The sequence below is a fragment of the Meleagris gallopavo genome, chromosome 1, assembly GCF_905368555.1.
Source record: "Meleagris gallopavo chromosome 1, MGAL_WU_HG_1.1, whole genome shotgun sequence".
Taxonomy (NCBI): Eukaryota; Metazoa; Chordata; class Aves; order Galliformes; family Phasianidae; genus Meleagris; species Meleagris gallopavo.
Window position 1 is genome coordinate 178,366,572 of NC_139404.1, and position 16,243 is coordinate 178,382,814.

Consider the following 16,243-nt stretch of genomic DNA (forward strand, 5'->3'; position numbering starts at 1 on the left):
AGATGAGGATGTGGTGTAGGACTGTGTCAAAGGCCTTGTACAAGTCCAGGGAGGTGACATCAGTTGCCCTTTCTTTGTCCACCAAAGTGGTCACTCCATCATAAAAGACTGCTCCATTGGTCAGGCATGATCTATCTTTAGAGAAGCCATTCTGGCTGTCTCAGATCACCTCCTCATCCTTCATGTGTCTTCACATGTCTTCGAGAAGGATCAGTTCCATGATCTTTCCAGGAACAGATGTGAGGCTCACTAGCCTGTAGTTCCCCCAGGTCCTTCTTCTGCCCTTTCTTATAAATGGAAGTGATGTCTCCCATTTTCTGGTCCCTGGGGACTTCATCTGAGAGACACTACTTTTCAAATATAATGGAGAGTGATTTGGCAACCATATCAGCCAGTTCCTTCAGAACCCTAGGATGCATGACATTGGGCCCCACAGACAAATACACAGACTGATGAGATGGTCTCGAACTTGCTCTGCTCTTACACTGGGAGAGATTTTGTTCACCCAGCCCTCACCTGGAGGTTCAGGGATGTGAGATTCAAGGATGCGAGATGTGAGAAACCTGCCTGCCAGTGAAGAGTGAGGCAAAGAGCCCACTGAGTACTTCAGCCTTCCCCATGTCTGTTGTAGTCACAGTTTTCTCATTTATCCGAGGGGATAGAGTGTATCTATCTCGTCCTATCTCTTCTGATCAATGTACATATAGAATCTCCCCCCTTTTTTTTTAAAACATTCCTTGCCAATTGCAGCTCCATCTGAGCCTCTGCTTTCCTGATCCCATCTCTGCACATCCATCTCTGTATTCTTCCCAGGCACCACTTCCTTGCTTCCATTGCCTGTACATGTCCTCCTTATTCCTCAAGCTGGGGAAACTGTCACAAGATTGATGGCTGGATGACAGAGTTGGGGCAACTGCCGTGAGATGGACAGCTGAGTGGCGGGATTGGGGAAACATTCATAAGAAGGACGGCTGGACGGTGGAGTTGGTGAAAACATCTCAAGATGGACAATCTATCGGCGGCGGGACCGGCAAACCAGAGCTGGGTTCTGGAAGGGCTGAGGACCCACACATGCCGCCGAACCCGGGCCCTCAGGATGCGCACCGGCCACGTGCAGGCTTGGGTGTGCCAGCGGGGGCAACGGGTGCGCGGCAGACGGTGCGTGTAAGGGGCAGCCGCCACAGCCCAACCCCGGCTGGCTGCGGAACGTGCTCTGAACAGCCGCGTGTCGCCCTCAGCGCTTCCGGCCTGCGAGGAACCGCGGGCGGCTCGGCCCGGTTACGGCGCTCGGCTGCCGGGCGGAGCCCAGCCCAGGCCGCCCCGCCCGCCGTTGCCCGGGACGCCGTTCGCGACAGCTGCTGCCTCTCGGTACGGCAGCCGCGTTCCGCCAGGCTTAGCGATGGCGTCCGGATGGGAGAGCGAGCAGAGCCTGGAGGCGCGCAGGGAGCGGCGGCGGCGGGAGCGGGAAGCGCTGCTGGCGCAGGTGGGCGGCTCGGCGCGGCTCGGCCTTCCCGGACCGAGGGCTTCTTGCCCTGCCCTGTCCTGTCCTGCTCTGCTCTGCCCTGCTCTGCTCAGCCGGGCAGGGGCGGCCGCAGCGTGCGCTCCGAGCGCGGCCCTGCCCGAGGCCTCCTCCCGCGGTGGGTTCGCTGGGACACGGGGCAGCACGGAGCGGGGTCTCTGTCTGCGATTTCGCTTATTATGGGCGTCTGGTTTTCAATCTGCTGAAAAGAGCCCGCTTCTGTCTGCTTTGAACTTTGCTTCGTGTGTTCGTGCACATAACCCCGAGCCTTCTCAGCTCTAGGCCAAGCAGTTTTGGAGCAACAGGATCTGGGGCTGTTAGCTGACAGCCGGCTGAACGTGAGCCAGCAGTGTGCCCGGCTGGCCAAGAAGGCCAACGGCATTCTGGCTTGTATCAGCAGTTGTGCAACCGGCAGGAGCAGGGAGGGGATCGTCCCTCTGTACTCAGCTCTGGTGGCCACAGCTCGAGTGCTGTGTTCAGTTTTGGGCCCCTCTCTATAAGAAAGACATGAAGGCGCTGGAGTGTGTCCAGAGAAGGGCAGCAGAGCTGTGAGGGGTCTGGAGCACAAGGCTTATGGGGAGCAACTGAGGGAACTGGGATTGTTCAGTCTGGAGAAGAGGAGGCTCAGGGGAGACTTTATTGCTCCCTGCAACTGCCTGAAAGGCGGTTGTGGTGAGGTGGGGGTGCTTGTCCTAGCAGTGATAGGACAACAGAGAATGGCCTTAAATTGCACCAGGGGAGGTTCAGGTTGCATATTAGGAAAAATTTCTTCTTGGAAAGAGTTGTGAGTTACTGGCACAGGCTGCCCAGGGATGTGGTGCAGTCACTGTCCCTGGACGTGTTCAGGAAGTGTGTGGATGTGGCACTGAGGGATGTGGTTAGTGGGCATTGTTGTGAAGGGTTGATGGTTGGACTGGATGATCTTAGCAGTCTTTTCCAACCTTAATTATTCTATTTTACAATTCTATTGTTCTCTCATCCCTTCCTTTTACAGGACATCTCATCTTTTTGCATTCCTGGCCTTTCTTTCCTCAGGAGCCCATGTTGTACCACTGTAGCACTTTCATCGTGGGGCGAGTGACATCTCAGACAGAAGTGAGGCAGCCTGACTGGTAGAACTCACATGCTAGCTGCTGGGTTAGCCCCTGTTCTTGAATGAGCTGAGACACAGCAGCCACTCTTTCACAGCTTTCATGGAGTTGCTGTGACCCAGAGAGCTGTCCTTATCCTGATACGCTCAAAGCTGCCTGTGTGCAGTGATCAGTGCATGTGCAGGAAGCTACTGGTTCTTTTAACTCAAAGGCAGAATGAGTGGTGGCACTGGGAATCAAATGCTGGTTAAGTAATGTGACTTGGTACGAAGCTTAAGGAGTGACTACATGATGTGTAGGAGGAGGATAAGATACAGAAATAATAGTAGGTTGTGATGGTGGGCTTGTGAGAGAAGGAAGACAGCCAAGATATTTCTAGAACAAAGGGATTGGGAAAACGGCCTCAATGTCCTGCTGCTTACATGGTAGTGATGTCTTTTTTCACTTCTCAACGTGAGAAAATAGCAGAATTTAGGTAATGTTTTACGTGGGTGCCTCTTGCATAGCTAGGGAACTGTTCCTAGGCAACAGGATTTCCGTTCAGTGACATCAAAATGTGAAACAATTCTACCCTATATGTTCCCTTCTTCTTACAAGCAGTTGAAAGGGATATCCTTTAACTAAGTAATAAGCCGTATTACCCTGCAGAAGTGTTTTTTTTTTTCTTTTTTTCCTTTTTTTTTTTCACTTTCTGCTTGATATGAATTCCTGTTAGAAATTCAAACCATTGGATGTTCCAAACAAATGTTCTTAACTAGAAGAAAGTAAGATTTCTGTAGGACACCATTATCCTGTTTTACCTCTTCTCACCTATACAGCAAGAGAGTTGAGAGCTTGCAGTTCTATTTGTAGAAACATTGTACAGTGTCAGGCATTGTTGGTGTAGCTTATCAAATAATCATTTTTCTCTTTGTTTTCTTTGCTTCTGCTAGCATCAGTGGTGTAACATGAAACAGAAGTATACTGTGAGGATGTTTAAAAACTTTAGCATAACTTATTCCTCTGAGGACTTTCTACTTCTTTTGTTTGTATCTTTAAAATAGCATTAACTTTGAGTAGGAGATGTAGCTTGAAACACTTCTGCAGCATCTTTGTAGTCACTAGATTGTGGTATTAAATATGCTGCAATCTACAGAAAATCCAATAAATTTGTATTTAACTTGTCATCATGTTTAGGTAAGTCTCATTTCAGGGAGACACACTGAAGCTGAGAAAAGCAGTTTGGTTGCAGTACTGTAAAACTGTATGACAGTGAGACCTAAGCTACTCCCATGGTGAAAAGGCTGAAGCTGGTGATGAAGGTGTTTTTTCATACAGAAGATGTAAAGGGAAGGATACAAAGGTTTTGACAGAACTTTATCTAATCCTAGCAAGCAATCTTTACTAAATTTGGTTTTTTCCTTCAATTTGAACAAGAAACAAATCATTGTGGTGGATGAGAAGCTGGACATGAGCCAGCAGTGTGTACTTGCAGCCCGGAAGGCCAACTCTGTTCTGAGCTGCATTAGAAGAGGAGTGGCTAGCAGGGAGAGAGAGGTGATTGTCCCCCTCTCCTCAGCTCTTGTGAGGCCCCATCTGCAGTGCTGCATCCAGGCCTGGGGCCCCCAGTACATGAAGGACGTGGAGCTCTTGGAGCGGGTCCAGAGGAGGGCCACTAAGATGATCAGAGGGCTGGAGCACCTCTCCTATGAGGAAAGGTTGAGGGAACTGGGCTTGTTTAGCTTGAAGAAGAGAAGGCTCCGGGGAGACCTCATTGTGGCCTTCCAATACTTGAAAGGAGCGTATAAACAGGAGGGGGAACGGCTGTTTACGAGGGTGGATAGTGATAGGACAAGGGCGAATGGTTTTAAACTGAGACAAGGGAGGTTTAGGTTAGATATTAGGAGGAAGTTTTTCACTCAGAGGGTGGTGACACACTGGAACAGGTTGCCCAAGGAGGTTGTGGATGCCCCATCCCTGGAGGCATTCAAGGCCAGGCTGGATGTGGCTCTGGGCAGCCTGGTCTGGTGGTTGGTGACCCTGCACATAGCAGCGAGTTGAAACTAGGTGATCATTGTGGTCCTTTTCAACCCAGGCCATTCTGTGATTCTATGATCGTATTATTCAGAGTGTTTTTAAAATGTTGTGAATACATTTTATTCCTAGATAGAAATCTTAAAGAAATACGTGCATCTATTTTTGCAGGCCACAGTGATTGCTTAGAATCATGGAATCACCAAGGTAGGAAAAGATCTCCAGGATCATCCAGTCCAATTGTCCATCTACCACCAATATTTTCTATTAAATCATGTCCCTCAGTATATCTAAACATTTTGTGAACACCTCCAGGGTCAGTGACTCTACCATCTCCCTGGGCAGCCAGTACTTCCAGTGCCTGACCACTGTCTCGGAAAAGAAGTGTTTCCTAATGTTCAACCTTAATCTCCTCTGGCTCAAATAAATAAAACCTCATTAGGTTCATGCAGGCCCACTTTTCAAGCCCGCCCAGACACCTCTGGATAGCATCCCTTCCTCCTGTTGTGTCAGCTGCATCGCTCAGCTTAGTGTTGTCTGCAAACTTGCTGAGAGTACACTTGATCTCACTCTGTCATTGATAAAGATGTTGAAGAGTATCTGTGCCAAGGTAGACTCCTGGGGGACACCACTCATGACTGGTCTCCATCTGGACATAGAGCCATTGACAAAAAAGAGATGATGGTGTATATTTCAGTTTTTGATTCTGCATGAGATGAGATTTTGAACTGACTCATCTTTAGGAGCCTGTAGTAGTATAGTATTGAAAATTGTTAGCCTGTCTTCTGTTCTGTAAAGAGTACAGCTGGGGCTGTGACAAAGGGAAGACCTTTCACTGGTTCCAGGTACCATTTGTTTCTTCATAGCTAGGACACTGAGTTGTCTGAGGGAACCTTTACTGTATTTTCCTGAAGTAATTCTACCAAAATCACTGAGCTCACAAGAAAAAAATGGGTTTCACTCTCCCTTTTCTTTTTGCAAATTCCATATCCTCAAAAATCAAGATCATAACTGTTTTGAAACAGTTGTAGACATAGAACTGTATTCTTTACCTTTTACTTTAAAAGGAGCTGAACAGATGTTGTATCTTGCTGACTTTTAATTACTCTTATGTTTTTCCTGGTTATGACTTTATTGTACTTTTTTGGAAGAATCCAAATATTTCCAAACCCATTGATTGAGATTTCTCTTTAAAATTTTGGAGATGTATCTTCTGTTTGTGTAATCTACCCTCCCAACTGCACTGATCAAACCCTAGCAGCTGCTAATGCTTGTGGATAATGATCAGTAATCAAATAATTAAGTGTTGACATGCAAATTGTTATCAAGCTCCAGAAATAGCATCTTGTTTTGATGAGTTTGATTGTTCATGACATTAGTGTTTCACTTTGCAAGTTTGGAAAGGGAAAATAATTTGATGGGTGTTTTGGTAAGCATAGGGGAGTGCACTTTTCCTAGACGTAAGCACTTTTTTTTCTTTTTTTGGTAAAAACTGGCAATAATTCACTCCTGAGTTAGTCCCTGAATCTGTGCTATGTCATGACAGCTTTTAGTTTCGTTGTTACCCTTCTGTGACTTGTTTTTTTTATGGACATTGATAAGTTTCACTTGGTCTCTAAAGCTGATGTGATTTGCTTATTGCTTATGTAGGAGCTGGTAGGGGTGACTGATAGATTGCAAGATTCTCTTGCTAACTATGCGTTGTTTAAAGAAATACATTTGCAAGTAAATGAGAGCTCACTCAGTATTTCAAGTGAATAAGATGTGTTCTGAAACAACGTGAATAAAATAATGGTGCTTTGAAACAAGTTAATGGCACAAACAAGAATTTGTTCCTTGTTTGTAATGTTAGCTTTATTTAACTCAATGTCTATTTGTAAAATTTTCCATCACGAGGCAAATAATAATTTCATTTAAAAAATACCTTCTATTACAGAGAAGAGTTCCAATCACACACATACAACAAGCATTAAAAAAAAAACCAAAAAACCAGCCAAAAAGCAATCCAGCAAATGTGAAGAAGCAATGGAAAATAAGTGGAAGAATTTATAAAGCAATGATGAGTTCTCTGGGGGCAGAAAGGGGCGTAAGTGAACACAGGAGAAGAGTGAGTGTTGCTCAGGAATGAAACTGATAGAGGAGGCAAAAGTGTTGGGGGGCAATTTTTGCCTTTGGTAATGTGCAAAAGGAGGCAGCGAGTTCCAAATATGTCGTATTGTTACTCTTTTTATGCAGTCATTTGGTTTATGATTGAGAACACTTTCTAGTAAAACTGATTCAGGATGGAAACAAAATTCTGCCGTAGTTTTTGCTTCAACTTTATTAGAATGTGCACGGTTTATTTCACACAGCTGAAAACATTGCAGGAGTGGAGTTGTAATAGTGGAAAAAAAAATTTCCTGCTTAATCAGATGTGATGATTGCATTTAGGATAAAGAGTTTTCATAATGACAAATTCCGTTCGAGGGAACTGAAAGCCATGCTTCTGATGAATGTACCACCGGAAACTTCATTGTCTAGAAAGGTCGACATCTTATTTACGTAGTTTACAGAAATCCTTTTCAGGAGTTGAAAGTGCAGTGATTATTAACCCTTCAGAAATAGGACTAAAAATATTTCTAGCTTTCTCTCCATAATCAGAAAGGGAAGAACCTTCTGCAGCTCCAAATTTTGCACCTGGCTGAGGTATTTCTGAAGTTGAGAAGGCTTCCTTACCGCTTACTTGTAAAATTAATACATACAATACATGAGCTGTGCTTGGCAGTGGAGTAATTGCCCAGGGAATGTTTTGAAATAGAAAATCAAGTCCACTGTATCACGCAATGTGCTGTTTGTGAAGGCTGCAAGAAAGGATTCTGCAGAGTGAAGAAAGGAAGGTGGACATCTTTGCCTTGTTTACTGAGGATGATGGGATGGAGTCAGTGCTAGAGAAGCTGCAGAACTATAGCCTGAGGAAGTAGGGTGCATAATCTTTTTTTAGCTGGCTTTCCCATTTAACATGCAATAATCCTGACAGTGTGTTTATTGCTGTCCTCTAATACGAAAAGCTCTCACGTACTGTTCTTAAAATTGTCTATGACTGTGTCAATGTGACTTACGGAAGCATCTGTAACTAATGCTACTGAGCTCCATTTAGTTATTTTTCTTCTCTGTTTTAGGCCAAAATTGATTATGAGAAGGAGGAGAGGTGCAAGCTGCAAAAGCGTCTGCGAGGTGAAGACACGTGGATGCTTCCTGACGTGAATGAGCGTGTGGAGCAACTGGAGGAGGTGATGCACCTGGAAATCACTGAATTGTGTTCTTAGTTTTATAACATGTCCATATGCACAGGAAGGTTTGAGGGCCCTAACAGGGTCTAAAAAATCTCCCAATTTCTGAATTTTTTATGCTTCAAAATTAGCTTAGTTTAAGTGGAAATATCTTTTACTCAGAAAGAGGAAAACAACTTTTGACATTCAATTCCAGCTTTAATTTTTATCATACGCAGGGGAGCAAGTACTGCCAGACAAGAGTAGTGCCACAAGAGGAGTTCTAGAGGATCCAGGGTTTTGTAGTAAGCTCATTTGCACTAATTCAACGGAGAAGTTGTAACGGAGCATCCGAATATCACATCCCTAAGTGTTATTTTAGAAACCTGTGTGATATATCAACAAATGACACAGTGTTGCCCAAGGGAACAGATTTGACTGAAACAAGGGTAGTGCAGATGATCTATGGCTGATGTAGTGCCTTAGTTCCAGTGAAAAGGATACTGTGGGTAGGGGTGGGGATTGGTTATGGATGTGAGGCGTAGCATGCTCTTCCCTATCCCTAAGATGAAGAGAGAAGATAGTAGAAATAAAATGTGTCTGTGTCCAGATGTGTGTGTTTTACCTTTTTCAGTGTGGTTTGGTATGTAGGTTATGATTGTTTTTCTTGTATGTGGTCAATTGGGTTTGCTGAATCTCATTTACAAACATTTTCTTGTAGGAACATTCTGGGAAGAAAAAGAAGAAAAAGGATAAACATTCAAAAAAATCTAAGAAAGAAAAAAAGAAAAATAAAAAACAGAAATCTGAAAAAAAGGATGACGTTGATGGTAGTTCTTCTGTAAGTAAGAAAAGAGCTTCAAGTGACTTTTTAAAAAACTGCAATGTTCTATGGGTACTTGGGTACACACGTTTAGTAATACTAAGGCTCACTCTTCCTGTTGGGAAAAGCTGTGGCAATATTTGTCTCTTTAATGTACCAAGTGTCTTTCATATAGCAAATGTTTAGTCAGTTTAGAAGATGCTGTAATCTGAATCTGTCTGAATTTTATAATATTCGATTAGAAAATAAGGATTTGCAGTTTTTTTTAGCAAAGATCTTGATATTTGGGGACTTCTGGGATGGAGTGGAAAAATTCACAGATTCTCTGTAGTTACTGGTATAAGGTAGAACAATGTGTCTAAAAATCGGAAGTGTTTGACTTAGATTTCAAGCATGAATTACTGTTGCCTTTTTCCATGGATATTCAATTGGGAGCTATACACTAGTCCAAAGGAAGGCTCAGACCAGTGCATTTGATTCTCTTGACAGATGCCTTCTCATTCAGAGGCACTCTGGCAAAACAGTACAGAGACTGTATTAACCTGCTGCTTTCTGGCCGTGATGTGCAAAACATCTTCCTGGTGTTTTGGTCAAGTCAGGTAGCAGTGTAACTTTTCTTTTGAGAGAATCTCTTTTACTGAGTGAATAAACATGCAGTACGATGAGGTTTATTTTCTAGTGACAGATGGAGGTGAACTATGCTTTAAGTGTGGGAAGTAACCACACATGTTCCACATTTCCTGTGGGATTCATCAAAACTAAAATTACACTGTTGAGTCCCACAGTAAAGCACAAGTCTGATTGCTTTGTTTCAGAGTCTCTTATTGCCACGACAGGTTCAGATAAATAGCAAAGATATTCTATTCTATAAAATGCAGTTTGGTTTGAGTGTGAAATTACAGTGCATGGTTTGCCAATGTTGGAAGTTGGATATGAGAATGGGAGACCATAACATGTAAAGTGCTTTAGATGTACTTTATTGGTTTAGTTTTCCAGTGTAAAACATAGTGATGAACTTAAACTTTTTTAATATTTTGTTTTTGTAATGCAATGAAAACATTTTTTGTTATTTTTTATGCAGACAGTTTTAACATTAGCAGTGTTATGATGTGAGTCAGCAGCCAGTGGGAACTGGTGTTACATACTGCAGTGTGCACATGAACTCTCGCAGTGTGTTTTGGTTGTGAGGGAACAATTTCCTTTTGGATCTATCGAAACTACGTTTTTATCATCAAATATTACATTAATAGTACTTAGCAACCAGCATCAAGTTTGACTGACAGTATACTTGGTAAGTGGTATAAATTTTATCAGTGTATATTGATGTGTTATAATTCTTTGGATTAAAATTTATACTTAGGATTCTTCAGTTGAATGGGTTGAGTCAAATGCATCACAGTCAGATAACACAGAAAAGGCCTGGAAGGTCAGCAAGCAATCAGATGCTGCAAAAGAACCATCTGTGCAGGTAAGAGGTCAGATAACTACTCCAGAAATAAATTCAGCATGACCAAATGTGGAATGTGTTTGCATTTCTTGACAGTTCATTTATATTGTGTTCAGTAAACACTGTTTCACAGAGAAAAGTTGTGTTTATCAAGGTAAATGTTACATTTCATTAATACCTAATACTTACATAGGGTTTAACAAGGTACAGCATTTGAAGTTGCCCAGCGCCAGTTTCTTTAATCTGTTTTAAGGCTCTAGCAACTTAGCCTGATTTTCTTGAAGAGTCAGTTTAAAAACATTGACTAGAGAAGTTATTTTTCTACATAATTTAGGTGTTTTATTCTACAGTTGAATGAAGTTTTACTTCTGCAATTATTAAACAGTTATAAGAAAGGGAGGTGCAGAACTTTTCAGCACTGATATTTATAGGCTCAAGGCCTCTCCCAAGGTGAATTCTGTGCACAGTAAGCAGATTTACTATCAGAATGGCATAAATGTAGCTACCTGTCACAATGTTTTCAGTTGTGTGAAAGTGTCTTATTATTCCTGCTTCTCACTCTGAAGTTGTGCATGTTATTAAGAGAAATAAAAAGAATCTCTGAATTGTACAGATGTTTTTTGAAAAAGTATGTAGTAACAAAATATAATCACAGAATCATTTGAGCTGGAAGGGACTCAGAAAAGTCATCTAGTCCATCTCCCCTGCAATGAACAGGGACACCTACAGCTCCATCAGGTGCTCAGAGCCCCATCCAGCCTGACCTCAAGTGTCTACAGGGATGAGGCATTTGTGCCAGTGCCTCGCTGCCCTTATTTTAAGAAAACTTCTGCCTTATATCAAATCCGTATCTCCCCTCTTTTAGTTTGAACACATTTCCCCTTGTCATATCACAAAAGAGCCTACTAGAGGATCTGTCCTTTCTTACAGCTCCCCTTTACATAATGAAAGGCTGCCCTCAGGTTTCCCTGGAGCCTTCTCTTCTCCAGGCTGAACAGCCCCAGCTCTTAGCCTGACCTAGTAGCAAAGGTGTTCCATCTATTGCATCACTTCTGTGGCCCACAAGTGCTTATCATCGTAATTTGTATTGCAAAGCCATTGTTTTTGCCAGACATTTCTCATGTAAAGTCACTTACTCTGCACACTCTGGACGTGTCTTATGGATGAGGAGTGAATTTCCAGGTCATTCCTGCCTTTTGTATTTTTGCTTATAAAATCATTATAAAGCAGTCTTGGAGCTCATAAACCCATTTCATATATACAGAAGATGCATACAGGACTGCAGCAGCAAAGACTGCTCAGAGCAGTTGGGAAATCTCCTTGGAGATCTTCAGAAGACATCTGGATATTGACCCGGGCAGCCTTCTCTGTGTGGGACCAGGGAGCTTGCACCAGGTGTCCTCCAGATGCTTACAGATCTTCTGTTGATCCATATTGCTTGGTTACGTAAGAGAGTAGATACTACTGAAGGACTTGAAAGCAGATTAGTTTTCAATTCTTTCTTGGAGGAGATCTGAGAAGTGGAATGTTGTTTATCACCTCCAAAACACTCATTTTTGAGCATGGAGAACTAGTTAACATACAGCATCTGTTAAGATTGACAGCTCAGACTTGAACCTTAGCAAAGACATTTGAAGACTCTTCTGCTAAGACATGTTTTGAAATAGATGTAGCTGTGTCATTTTGATTCCTGTACTATACATAGAAGTGTTCCAAATGTTTTTGCAGAGTAGTTGCTTATAATGTGTGTGACACTGCCTTCTTTGATGCTTCAGGTTTTGTATGTATAAAGAAGTGTTTCAAATTTGAGTAGGTTGTCCATATGCTGCTGTTCTTTAGAAAGTACTCCTCGTTTTTAAATGTCCTCAATCTGGCTTTTCTACCTGCTACTGTAGGGTACAAATGACAGAATTCAGATGTGCAACTCTTTTATTTGGGGGTGCTGTTAGATGCTGATATATCCCTGGTACGAACTATGCTCAATGATATATTTTTTGGCAGATCTTGTGTATGTTAGAAGATACATAGGAGTTCATGAAGCCAAAAGCAGCAAATTGAAATTCTGTAATGATGGAAAAGGAATTGGCACAGCTGTACAAAGTTCACTTAAGCAAAAATTAAAAAAAAGCTGTCTATATGTTTTGCATATTTACTAGTGTCATAAATACACTGGGTGGAGGACACGGGGCAGTGGGCACAAACTGGAACACAGGAAGTTCCACCAGTTCTACACAAATATTACAGACTGAAGCTCATTAAATCACTTCTGCTTTTCATCAAAATATTTCATACGTATTAGTAAAATGTATGCTGTTAGTTGTAAATAGCTTTTGTCAATAGTTGCATTGTTTGTGGGTTTTTTTTTTTATTTGAAGAGAGAAGAATGGATGAATTTAGACTTCATGTCTCTGAAAACCATGTCACTGGCATCTGTCAAAGGTGAAAGAGAGAAAGACAAAATACTGGAACGACAGAAAGCTCGAGAAATTGAGCAGGTAGGAGGAATTAATGCATCAATTTTTTTCTACATTTTACTATGTTTTACATAATGAATTAGTTCTAATACCTAAGTTTCAGTATACTTTTAAATTATTTAGATTAATGCCTGATGTTATGTATGATAACGGTTCTAATTAAATGGATCAGATATTTGTTTTCTTTGGACTAGGAAGGGTTCTTATAGCAGGCTTATCCTGTAGAGAGAAGTCTGTAGTTACCTTTTTAGTAAGAAAAAAGCCAGCTTAGAAAGTACCAAGTACTGTAATGATTGAAGTACTTCTGAAATGTTTTGTGTAGTTACATACTCTTGGTCTGGCCTTTTCCCTATGATACATGCAAAAGGAGCCCTGTTGTTTTGCATGGTAAAAGCTCACTCACGTTTCTGTGTAACTGCTCTGTAACTCAGAGCCTTTCATGTGGTAGTTGTGCGTTAACACTTCGGAGGATCAGAGTCCACTTGGGGAAGGGCTTGGTGTCATAAAATTAGTTTTGTGTGTGTACAGTTGTTGGTGGCTTCATTTGTTCATTCAGCTCTTTCAATGCAGTATGATCTGATTTGAAAATGTAGTTGATGATCACAGTCTTTTGTTTCTGCCATGCTTTTCAAATACTTACATTGTAGTTAAGAACCAGGCTGACCTGGACTGTTCTTGTGTGTTACACAGCACTTCAGGTATTCGCTTTTGAACAGAGCTTAATCTTTTTTTCTTCCCACATAATATTTTGCTGAACATTTTTTCTGACCCAGTTAAGGACCATTACCAGACTGTCAACGTGCACTATATGGTTGATGACACCTTATACATACTCTTGATCCTAGAAGAATATGCTCTTTATAGACCGTCCCCCCCAACTGCTTGCTTTCCACGCAGCCTTATACTTTTCTCTATCTTTTATTGGGTACCCCAAACCATCTTACAACAGATGTGTATAGCATGATGATTTGAAAATACAATGGGGACAAATATGAACTTTTGTCGCTGCTGGAATTTCCTATTAAAAATTTTCTCCAGTGAACTTGCTTGCTTCCAGAGAAGTAAGTTGACAGAATCACAATAAGCTATCTATTTTGAGATTTCTTGAGGTAAGACCAAAAGCTTTCATAGCCCTGCTTCAGACTCAAGTGCATGTTACTGCTACACTGATAATGAATACAAAACATATGCAATGCATGCATAAAAATTATCTCTGTATTAGGCTGTGCTTTCTGAGAGAGAACTCAATCCCTATTGGAAGGATGGTGGTACGGGATTGCCACCAGAGGAGGATCCATCAGCTTCAGTTAAAAAAGGTAAACAGCAACTTTATTAATAATCTTAAATTTCTATCTCCGCTCTCTGGTCTCTGGGTTACTAGCAAATTACTACAAATGTTAATGTAACTGGATTATAGATAATGTAGAATTCAGATGAAAATTCGTAGTGAATATTGGGTTAATATCATAGTATGTTGTTTTGCAGAATTTCTCTTCACTGGTTGTTAGTCTTGAGTGGTTTAACCTTCAGTATCTTCATAGAAATTCACCATGTGGAACTAATTAAAATAAAGAAGCATGATTTAACCAAGACAAGATAAATTGTTGTCATCTCATTTGGTTCCTTTCATTCCATTACACAAATTATAGTTTTAAAATACTCAACTACAGAAATCTGAGTCACATTAAAATGAAGTGCATTACAGATGCAATTTGTGAAAAATATTATTTCTGTAACCTTTTTGTTTCTTTCCTTATCCTGGACTTATCTCATCTGTTTCTGGCAAAAGCGTTTTTCATAATGTCATGAAACATTTATCATGTGGTAAAAACGGCCCTTGTATTCTGTCAACGGGGAACACTCGGGTCCCTTACATTTCTGTTTGGAAACCTTTCCCTTGGACAGTCTGTCCTACAAACCATTAGCCTCATGCACCTCGCAGGAGCACAGAGATCAGCGCTGTATGAAGGGCGGCAGGCATTGGTGGGTATGTCCTGAGTGTTAAGACCTCATGCTGACTTCTCAAAGGAAAAGCAGTGAGTTACCCATCAGTTTTCTGACAAGGAAAATGCACTTGTTTGTATTGAATGGGTGTGCCAAAGAACAGACGTAGAAGGTAAAAACAATAAGAAGGTTCTTTAAGTTCATTTAGAAAAATCTCACAGCTTTTTATATGCTGCTCCTGTCCTCGAAGATTTATGTTGTGTTCAGTGACAAAATAGAGAAGCTTAGATTTAATCAGTAGTATGACTGAGGGACACTCGATTGAACTTATAAAAATATGTAATTGCATTACTAGATTCCTTCTGTTTTTCTTTTGCATCCTACCAGTTTTTACATTAACTTCAGGTGAAGGTTTAATGTCACATATAGAGCAAATTTTAAATAGGAGTAACTACTGAAATACAAAATTATGACTTCTCATTGTTTTCTATTTTAGTTACAGTGATAGAAGATGCTGGTTTAAGCTGGTTACGAAAATCATATCAAAGAATGAAGGAGCAGGCTGAGAGAGAGAAACGGAATATTGAGGAAATTGTAGCTGAAAGATATGGGGTAAGGATCTTCAATTAATTTTTTTTATAGTAATTATAAATATAGTATATATTTTTATAGGTGCTTGGAAAAGGTTACTTTCATGTAAAAGCACAAATAATGTGCAGTGTCAGAAAAAAGCAGTAGGAAAAAAGCAGGAAAAGGCAGCCTCTTAAGCTTTCTCTGCAGTGATGAAGAGTTTTATGCTATCCAAATTCATTTAATATCTTTTTTGTTAAATATTATTTAGATTTGCTATAGGATTCCATATATTGAAATAATTTCCTTTAGCATTGTTGATCAAATGATCCCAAAGTACCTGAGTGCTTTCAAAATTGTGATAGTTATTAGAAAATATATTTTTTCCTGCACATACAGTTTGTGGATAAGAATAATTCCGAGGTAATTTGGAGAACTGTGTCAGGTTTTACCAGATGTGAATCTTCTGGCCACTTGTCCCGATGTATTCAGAAAGCTGTATGTTTTGGAAGTGTTTAAAAATTATTTTTAAAGACAGCTTTATTAAGTCTGCCACAACAATATTAGAATCATAGAATCACGGTGTCATTTTGAGTTGGAAGGGATCTTCAGAGGTCATCTACTCCAGCTCCCCTGCAGTGAACAGGGACACCTACAGCTAGATCAAATTGCTCTTCAAGGCTTCTAGATATATTAATATTGTCTTTAAAAGCACCAGTCAAATGTGTGGGATGTTAGTATTTAATCTTGGCTGTAATTTTATAGTTTTGAGTTTTGTGTGTGGGGTGTGTATGTTGGTTTTTTTCTTTTGGTTGGTTTGGTTGTGTAAATCTGGAATAAGACAGTGTGAGTTCATACTGTTGTCTTGTCACTCCTGAACAATGAAACCAGCAAGGTCAGCACCGTTGGAAATTAGTTGGTGCCAGTGATTTTAAAGAATATTATTTTTAAGAGTCTTTTTCAAGAAACTAGGATTCAAACGCACACACACTCTAGCTGCTGTGGTACAGGGTAGTGATTGAAAGAGGTCTTGGCCTGGTAAGCCTCAGTGTGTACAGGACTTCAGTAAAGCCTTTGACACTGTCCCCCACAAGATTCTCGTGGAGAAACTGGC

General features: G+C 41.1%; 1 protein-coding gene across 2 annotated transcripts in view; it reads left to right on the plus strand.

Moving 5' to 3' along the window:
- The first annotated feature begins 1,317 nt into the window (after positions 1-1,317).
- The window catches only part of CWF19L2 (CWF19 like cell cycle control factor 2), a 63,784-nt gene continuing 48,858 nt past the window's right edge, over positions 1,318-16,243 (plus strand). Inside the window, exons 1-7 of one of the 2 annotated variants that reach the window (XM_019612085.3) lie at positions 1,318-1,483; positions 7,782-7,892; positions 8,593-8,712; positions 10,055-10,162; positions 12,517-12,636; positions 13,838-13,931; positions 15,056-15,171. In XM_019612085.3, coding sequence (XP_019467630.3) covers positions 1,400-1,483; positions 7,782-7,892; positions 8,593-8,712; positions 10,055-10,162; positions 12,517-12,636; positions 13,838-13,931; positions 15,056-15,171 — 753 coding nt within the window. In that variant the 5' untranslated portion in view covers positions 1,318-1,399. The remainder of the gene's footprint in view (positions 1,484-7,781; positions 7,893-8,592; positions 8,713-10,054; positions 10,163-12,516; positions 12,637-13,837; positions 13,932-15,055; positions 15,172-16,243) is intronic. The other variant, XM_085216266.1, reaches the window with a different exon arrangement.